Source organism: Palaemon carinicauda, chromosome 40 (genome assembly GCF_036898095.1).
Source record: "Palaemon carinicauda isolate YSFRI2023 chromosome 40, ASM3689809v2, whole genome shotgun sequence".
NCBI lineage: Eukaryota > Metazoa > Arthropoda > Malacostraca > Decapoda > Palaemonidae > Palaemon > Palaemon carinicauda.
Genome location: NC_090764.1, coordinates 36,815,179 through 36,825,178, shown reverse-complemented (window position 1 = coordinate 36,825,178; position 10,000 = coordinate 36,815,179). Strand labels below are relative to the sequence as shown.

General features: G+C 33.2%; 1 protein-coding gene across 9 annotated transcripts in view; it reads left to right on the top strand.

Annotated features, from left to right (window-relative positions):
* FER (tyrosine-protein kinase Fer) overlaps positions 1-10,000 on the top strand; it is a 195,288-nt gene that overhangs the window by 123,856 nt on the left and 61,432 nt on the right. For 2 of the 9 annotated variants that reach the window (XM_068363494.1, XM_068363492.1), the window contains exon 1: positions 7,427-7,926. The exons of 4 other annotated variants lie outside the window; for them this stretch is intronic. In XM_068363494.1, the coding sequence (XP_068219595.1) occupies positions 7,595-7,926 (332 nt within the window). In that variant the 5' untranslated portion in view covers positions 7,427-7,594. Of the gene's footprint in view, positions 1-7,425; positions 7,927-10,000 lie in introns of those variants that run through there. 3 more of the 9 variants (XM_068363491.1, XM_068363498.1, XM_068363497.1) reach the window with 3 other exon arrangements.

Genomic DNA, 10,000 nt, shown 5'->3' with positions numbered 1-10,000 from the left:
AGAATCATGTCATCTACTCGAGTCTTGACCACTGAAAGTCATGTCATCTACTCAAGTCTTAACCACTGAAAAACATGTCATCTACTCGAGTCTTGGTCACTGAAAATCATGTCATCTGCTCAAGTTTTCCACTGAAAATCATGTTATCTACTCGAGTCTTGACCTCTGAAAAATCATGTCATCTACTCGAGTTTTAACCACTGAAAAACATGCATCTACTCGAGCCTAGACCACTGAAAGGCATGTCATCTACTCGAGTGTAGACCACTGAGAAACATGTCATCTACTCGAATCTTAAAAACTGAAAATCATGTCTTGTACACGAGTCTAGACTAATGAAAGTCATATCATCTACTCGAGTCTAGGCCACTGAAAAACATGTCATCTGCTCGAGTCTTAACCACTGAAAGTCATGTCATCTACTCGAGTCTAGACCACTGAGAAACATGTCACCTACTCGAGTTTAGACCACTGAAAGTCATGTCATCTACTCGAGTCTAGACCACTGAAAGACATGTCATCTACTCGAGTCTAGACCACTGAAAAACATGTCATCTACTCGAGTGTAGACCACCGAAAATCATGTCATCTACTCGAGTCTTGACCACTGAAAAACATGTCATCTACTCGAGTCTTAACCACTGAAAGTCATGTCATCTACTCGAGGCTAGACCACTGAGAAACATGTCATCTACTCGAGTCTTGACCACTGAAAGTCATGTCATCTACTCGAGGCTAGACCACTGAGAAACATGTCATCTACTCGAGTCTTGACCACTGAAAATCATGTCATCTACTCGAGTCTTAACCACTGAAATTTATGTCATCTACTCGAGGCTAGACCACTGAAATTCATGTCATGTACTCGAGTTTAGACCACTGAAAGTCATGTCATCTACTCGAGGCTAGACCACTGAAAAACATGTCATCTACTCGAGTCTTAACCACTGAAAGTCATGTCATCTACTCGAGGCTAGACCACTGAGAAACATGTCATCTACTCGAGTCTTGACCACTGAAAATCATGTCATCTACTCGAGTCTTAACCACTGAAATTTATGTCATCTACTCGAGGCTAGACCACTGAAATTCATGTCATGTACTCGAGTTTAGACCACTGAAAGTCATGTCATCTACTCGAGGCTAGACCACTGAAAAACATGTCATCTACTCGAGTCTTAACCACTGAAAGTCATGTCATCTACTCGAGTCTTGACCACTGAAAGTCATGTCATCTACTCGAGGCTAGACCACTGAAAAACATGTCATCTACTCGAGTTTAGACCACTAAAAGTCATATCATCTACTCGAGTCTTGACCACTGAAAGTCATGTCATCTACTCGAGTCTTGACCACTGATAAACATGTCATCTACTCTAGTCTAGACCACTGAAAGTCATGTCATCTACTCGAGTCTAAACCACTGGAAAACATGTCATCTACTCGAATCTTGACCACTGAAAATCACGTTTTCTGTTGCTGCGAAGCATTGAAAATTATGTCATATACTGCTGATTGAAATATGGAAATTCATGTCATCGATTGCTGCTTAAAATACTAAAGATTGTGGTATCTATTGCTGGTCAAAATATTAAGAATCTTGCTATCTTTTGCTGACCAAAACCTTAATAACAATGCCATTTGTTGCTGCCCGAAACGTTGAAAATAATGCCAGCCATTGCTGCATGAAACATAGAAAAGAGTGATAAATATTGCTGCCTGGTACATTGAAAATCATTTCGTTTATTTCGGCCTGAAACATTGAAAAGTCTGTATTCCATTTTTTCCTGAAAAATTACGAATCTTGCGATGTATTTATACTTGAAAAAGGGGAAAAACTGTCATATTACTTCCCAAGACCCTGAAAATCGTCAGTTATTGCTGCAGTAAAAATTTAAAATCGTGTAATTTATTGACACCTGGCGTACTGAAAATAATTTCCCGTATTTCCTGCTGACGTTAAATTATTGTGACATATTTCTGTCCGATATATTAGAAATCATTTCATGTAATGCATCCTCAAGCGCTAGAAAAATGTTAACTATTGCTGCTAAATCTTTGAAAATTATAACACCTAATGCTGCATGAATTTTTGAAAACCATATTATCATTGTCATCCACTGTTACATAATACAAAAATTGGCTATTTAATGATGGCTGATACATTAAGAAATCATATTATCATCTCTTGGTGCCTGAACAATCGATTTTTTTTATCTATTGCTGCTCAAAACATTAAAAATAATGTCATCTACTGTTGTTCGAACCATAAAAAATCATGCCATTATTAGTGTCTGAAGCATTGAAAATCATGCTATTTATTGCTGCGTGAAGCATTGAAAATCATGTCATCTATTGCTGCCTGAAACACTGGAAATTGTCATTTATTGCTGTCTGAAGCATTGAAAATCATGTCATTTATTGCTGCCTGAAACATTGAAAATTGTCATTTATTTTTGTCCGAAGTTTTGATAGTCATGTCATCTATTGCTTGAAAATTGTCATTTATTGCTGTCTGAAGTTTTGATAGTCATGTCATCTATTGCTGCCTGAAACACTGAAAATTGTCACTTATTGCTGTCTGAAGCATTGAAAATCAGGTCATCTATTTCTGCCTGTATTGCTGTCTGAAACATTGAAAATCATGTCATCTATTCCGGCCTCAACCACTAGAAAGTGTCATTTATTGCTGTCTGAAGCATTGAAAATCATATCATCTATTGCTGCCTGAAACGCTGAAAATTGTCATTTATTGCTGTCTGAAGCATTGAAAATCATGTCATCTATTGCTGCCTGAAACACTAAAATTGTCATTTATTGCTTTCTGAAATATTACAAGAACATGTCATCTGTTGCTACCTGAAACGTTGAAATATAATTTAGTTTATCGTTGCTTGAAACACTGAAAATAATTCCATCTATTGCATCATGGAACATTGAAAAATCATCTCGGTTATTTATGCCTGAAACTTTAAAACGCATGTGTTGCTGCATGATAATAGAAAAAAAAATCTTTTTATATATCGGTGATTGGACCATTTAAATTATGTCATCCATTGCTGCCTGAAATAGTTACATATTCGTAAAAGGTATTTGCTTCTAAAAAGACTAAAAGTATTCATGATAAATGTTTCATATTTTATACTGGCATTATTGGAACGTTTGCATCCATTCTGGTTGTCACCAGGATCTTGGGATATTATGCTTAAAACGAAAATTGCTCGAAGTGACTTTTCCTCTTACCCAATAATAGAAACCATGATATATATCATCGTAGGAAAATGTCGTTTTACCAACATCTTTGAAGCATATTTCAACATTACAATTTTACTTTAGATTTTTCGTCCTTCAAAGAACAAAATGCAGTGCGTGCTACTCTCTTCTACGTTCTGTCGAGATGCCACTGTGTTGTACGTCTCACTGCCAATTTTTTATTATTTTTACTTTAAAACTGTAATGTTCTCCGGGGTTGTATTTCATCTTTAAAGTACACATGCCTCTGTATTTTTTTTTTACTTGCATTGTTTTTCACTTATTGATAACCATCATAAATGTAACCTTTCCTTGTTAATTTCTTAGAGCCAATTTTTTCCTCATGGGTGTAATTTTCTTTTACCAGTCCATGGTCTTTAAAGGTTTTCCAACGTGAATGATTGCATTTTTATGATAGATTTATGTAACATCGGAAAATTGTGAATGTTATAAATAGTTGAGTCGATCATAATGTCTTTAACCGAGGCACTTTGCGTCAATAGGTGTAGAGGAGATGATGATGGTGATGATGATGATGATGAATTAGTTGGGAAAGGTGAAGTCTGGTGATGTGATGATTCATATATATTTCTATAGACAATTATACACCAATACAATATTAATTATGAAAAGAGAATCCGAAGTGTTGTTATGCAAGTTCTTACGCACATTATTTAAAAGACTTAATTGAACAGGAGAATATTTATTTTGAGCTTAGCTCACTATTGAGGAAACTACTACCATAATTGCAATGTGAAGTGTTAATTCATTTTTCACTTTAATTCGTCTCTAGTGACAAGTAAATGACAACAAATACCTTGTATTCATAACCAAGTTTACCATAAAATACAATACGTGATAATTGATTTACTGTTTTCTCAGTGTTAAATCAATGGCACTTTATTGCTGGGTAAAGGATTTTCTTCTAGATGTAACCTTAGGTTACGGAAATCCTATGTATATAGGAATATATATATATAAGAATATAAACAAGCATATTTATTTACTATTTATATATATGGGTATATAATATTCATCTGAATATCTGCGTGTGTATATATATACATATATATATATATATATATATATATATATATATATATATATATATATATATATATATATATATATGTATATATATGTATATATGTATATAAATATATATATATATATCTAATATATATATATATATACAGTATATATATATATATATATATATATATATATATATATATATATATATATATATATATATATATATATATATATATATATACACACACACACAATTACTATTCCCACTGACCTCTTAGCTCAAACACTTTGAATGCCCTTATGACTCGTGGGAATTATGTAGATATATTTTTCTGCGTGGTTCGAATACCAAGAAAGGAAATAGAATCTGCTTCATATATTTATCATGTGGTTCAAGATCTTATAGTGATAAGCACATCTAAAGTATTTGTAATACGTGTAAAATTCGTGCAAGTAACTTATAAGATCTGTCTATATGTATGTATATACTGTATATATATATATATATATATATATATATATATATATATATATATATATATATATATATATATATATATATATATATATATATGCGTATGTCCATGTGTGTATTTGGCTATTGATAATTCGTATATGGTGGATATAACTATAATGGATCTCTCTCTCTCTCTCTCTCTCTCTCTCTCTCTCTCTCTCTCTCTCTCTCTCTCTCTCTCTCCCTGTATATATATATATATATATATATATATATATATATATATATATATATATATATACACTGTATATGTATGTGTGTCTGTGTGTGCTTCTATGTGCTTGTGGTATGTATATGTGGTAATATACGAGTTTAACTATGAAAAATATCTATAAACGAAGCTTCCGCAATATGTGGCATGCGTCTGTTATTCATTCAGCTGTTTGTTATATTGTATAAAACACGTGTTTGAACTGTTTACAAAACAAAGCATGCACGAAAGATCTTTCACTGATAAGACAACAACGTTCTTACTGTTCCCTTGCATCTGCAAAGGTGGGCTTGACCACGGGTGGGCGGCTTTCTTGACCATGTGAGAGAGAGAGAGAGAGAGAGAGAGAGAGAGAGAGAGAGAGAGAGAGAGAGAGAGAGAGAGAGAGAGAGAGAGAGAAGAGCATTATTTTTGCCTTCAGTGTCGATGCAGAAAACGTGGGATTCAATGTTATTGGACAATAAAAGATTGTTGGCATCATGTGTCTGTATGTTTCACCTTGATTGTGTTTGTTTAATGTTTCTTTGCAGTTTGTTGATTGGCTTACCTGGGCACTTTCAAATCAGTTTCTCTGAAGGGCTTATATGTTCTTGAGCTTCGACAATTTTATTTTAGATTTGCTGATGTTAAAGGATTAAAATCTCATTTTTTGTTTTTATTTGCTGATGTTACAAGATTAAAATCTCATTTTTTTTTAATTTGCTGAGGTTACAAGATTAAAATCTAATTTTTTTTTAATTTGCTGATGTTACAAGATCAAAATCTAATTTTTTCAATTTGCTGATGTTACAAGATTAAAATCTCCTTCAAGAATATATGCTTAAGGACAAACCATGATAATATAACGTACATACCCTACACAGCAGACTTTATTCGTATAATAAAAAATTATGTGTAAATGGCTATTAAATAGAGAGAAATAGTAAGCAATTATAAAAGGACGGTAATCCAGTAAGGGAATAGATAAAAAAAAAAAAGAATAAAGGAGAAGGAATGAAGGGAGATAAATAGGTCCGAGTAGATGTTATGGTGTCCAGATGTCCCGAAAAGATTTGACGCTGAGGCAACTTTGTTCAATTACGCCATAGCCCAAGCCCTCTTGTTATCCTTTTTTATCCTTTTGTTCTTTTTATTATTTTTTTTTTTACTTTGTTCGTATCATCTCGCTTACGAAAATAATTGTACGGATTCTTTTTTGCATAATTTAACAAGTTTAACTTAATTTTTGCTTTACTCTAAATGTATTCATAATGTATGTATGTATGCATTCACTTGCATATAATCAAGTTTTGTTTATAGATGCATGTAATATGCAAATTTTGGTCTGAAAGTGTATTTCATGATTTTAATTGTGTATCTTAACCTACTTGTTATATCAAAACTGAATGTAAAACATATATAAAACATAGAGATAAACAGTGCTTACGCTTTGGAAATTTGCTGCAAAAATCCTACTCTTATCCCCTTTATACACACACACACACACACACACACACACACACACATATATATATATATATATATGTATATATATATGTATGTATGTATGTATGTATGTATATATATATATATATATATATATATATATATATATATATATATATATATATATATATATCGAGAAGAAGACAAAATATTTAATGTTGTTTTACAGTAATGTCTGTCTTAAATTTAAACACAATTAATTTTCCTCCATTTCACTACCGTCATCTTGCTCAGTTTTTGTTACTTATTTAATTTTTATTTCTTTTTTGTAGCTTTTGTTACTTTTTTATTTATGTATTTTTTACTCTCGTATGTTGGTAACCAAACGTGGGAAAACATCCCAGAAGGAATAGTCATTGTTGATAAATAGTAAAAAAAAATACTTTAATTCACATGGCTATGTTTAACAAAAATCTTAGGGTGGATGTTCATATGTGTTACGACTTCCTAGATCTCCCCTCAGTCATTAGCCTATGTTGTGTTCCCCTCGTCCGTCACACACCCTCATTACCCCTCTGGCCAATGACATACCCACCCTCTTCCACTCCCTTCGACTTCCCCCAGTACCCAGTATCTCGTCCAGTGCCCCTTATAACGTAAATTGCCTCTATGAACACCAATTTCTTCTAATCTCGCCCGCAGTAGTTTCCATATTTTGCCACACTGGGCGCCGTTTTCGTCTCTTTGCTCTTCAAGGAGGAGTCATTTATCCATTTTACATATTTCATATAAATTGTATTATTTGACTGAAGTGTTTTCGGACTGACTCGTTCTCCCATTTAAATAAGAGAACAGAGACAAAACGTGAGAAAAAACAATGAGAACTTGCGAGCAAGGGATACCACCCTTTTCATGGGATGAGTGGTTGTAGGGGTCGGGCAGTGTTAGTAGTAGTAGTATAGTGGTTGGTCGTTTCTTTCGGCCGTGTCGGGAGGCAACCCAAGTCAACTGCAGTTAACCAGACTTGAAGGCTGAGATTTGCATCACAGGATCAAGAGCTTTGTAATAAGTCGTTTTCTAATGGCTTGGGGAAGTATATCCACAATGCTAATCAAATAGAATGAAGTGTCAACTCCTTGCACTTCCTCTAATAAATGAAGAGATATGTATGTGTTGTGTTTTGGCTGGACAAATGTCAGTGGCAAATATATGTAAATGTTTTATCAAAAATAATTAGAAACGTTCTGTGTCTTAAAACTACTAACACGATTTATTGTGTATATACTGCTAGAATTGAAAAAGCAGGAAGTGAGTTGTCACTAATCCATCAAGCAGCAAGCGACTGTGATCTAGTAATATATCCTGATCCGATAGGATATTCTGATGCAGTAGGACATACAACGCAAATCCTACAGGGTAGAATGACAATGGAATTCGTCTCTCACATCTACGGCTTTCAGTACAGGCTGTGGAACTGGTGGCACGGGTGAGTCACCTTCTAAGGATGCCATAGAAAGCTTTAGATGACGTGGTTAATTAAACTTCAATTAGCGAGACTTCCACTACCGCTGCTTGCATGTGTTCTCTCGTGATGCTGAGCGGGGAACGCTAAGCATTCACTTATTGTATTTTTGGTTCTTTGGCCTTTATGAAGGGAACTTAAGACTTTTTTTGTCATTTAGAATGTCCCTACAGTCAAACATTGGACCTTAGAAAGTATTAACATGGAGATAGAAGTTCGTAGGTTTCGTTTAAATGATAAATTTGGGAATCTAGAGTCCTGTAATTTAAAGGTATACAGTAAAGAAGAGTAGGAACTGCAATTATTATAGGTCTGGCACAAACCCCATTATTGAGCATAATGAGAAAATGAAATCAGCAGATTCTGTTTAGAAACTATGTAAACTAAAATAAAGTTACTCTAGTTTCTCCTTAAAAGCACGTGGAGATAAATATGTTCGTAGAATCTGCGTTTAAAATTATAAAGAAAAGATAATTGTGTAGGTTCTATTAGAGTATTTAGTGGGAAGCGAATTTTTTTTAGCTCTGTTTAAAAGCTTATAAGGAGAACGAAAAGTAGTGTAGGTGTTGATTATGAGTATGTAACTGAAACTTTAATGTATGTGTCCGGAATGATAATTTCCTTAATTCTGTTTAAGAGTATGTGGAAATGAAATCATCATAGTTGTTATGAATATAGAATGGAAACATATAAAATCATGTATAAAGTATGTCACGTGAAAAAAAAAAAAAATCCTTAATTCTGTTTGAAAGCGTCCAAGAAGGACCGGAAGTAGTCAATGGGGATCGGTCTTCTTTTTTTAAAGATAAAAGTATAAGCGATATTTTGTAGGTTTAGCAAAAAAGTTTATAACCGGAATAAAATATTCTTCAAATCGTTTTATAAACTTTTCTGTAACGTCTTTTTATGAATATGTAATAGAAACAGAAGTCTTGGTTCTGTTTAAAAGCATACAAAGAAATCCATAAGTTCTTCAGGTTTTGTTTAAAAGTGTGTAACGGAAACAGATTTTTTCTCAGTTTTGTCTTATAAGCTTTTGTAAAGAGAACTTATGTTCTCTAGGTTCTATTTAAAAGTTTGGGACCAGAACAGAAAAAAAAATTAAATTTATGTTTATAAACTTTTTAAGGAAGATGATTAAATGTATGTAATGTAAACAAAAACTACATTCTCATTTGTTTAAAAGCATGTTAAGAAAAATAGAAAGTTCCGGAGGATCTATTTAAAAGTATATATCGGAAACCTAAATTTCTTTAATGTATTTCAGTTTGAGTGCTTACAAGAATAAACAAAAGTTCCGTAGATTCTGTTCGAAAATACTTAGTTCCGTTTAAAACCATGTGAGGAGAACAGACGGTTTTTGAAGTTCGGTGTAAAAGTACGTATCTAGAACGAAAATTTCCTGAGTTCTGTTTAAAAGCATAAATATAGAACTGTAATCACTACTTTTTGATGGAAAGTATATAAAGCGTATAAATGCGTACCGAGTGTCTAGTAGAATGCGCTTAAAAGCGCGCAAGAACCAAAAGTCCGTTAAGTTCTGTTTAAAAGTATATTAGATGAATTAAAAGCCAAATAGGAAACGTTTATAACCAGGCAAGGAGAACTAAAAACCTTGCAAGTTTAGTAAAAGATAAGATCTCTCTGAGAGCCGAGTCATATGGCCCCAAATTTTATAAATTGAATAGATAAGAAGACCCAAGAGTACTGTTATAAATATAATAAATAAGAAAATCAAGTCTTTTAGGTCTTTTTAAATTCTCTTTAGAAGCCTTTAAAGAGAAAAACAAGGCAGGGAAATGTTACATTTTTCCTTTGGGTAATACTTTAAGGAGACGTATAGAAAATTAATATTAATGATGATTTATGCCATCATTACATGGATACTTCTATAAGTGGGAGACAAAGAATCTGACATTTCGTCTCCCATCGAATGAATGAAAATTTTGAGGAAATTTCTTATAATTTTCTGATTGCACGTTCCTTTGGGATCCCATTTAGATGAAACGTACCCCCAGACGTAATCCCAAATGTATTA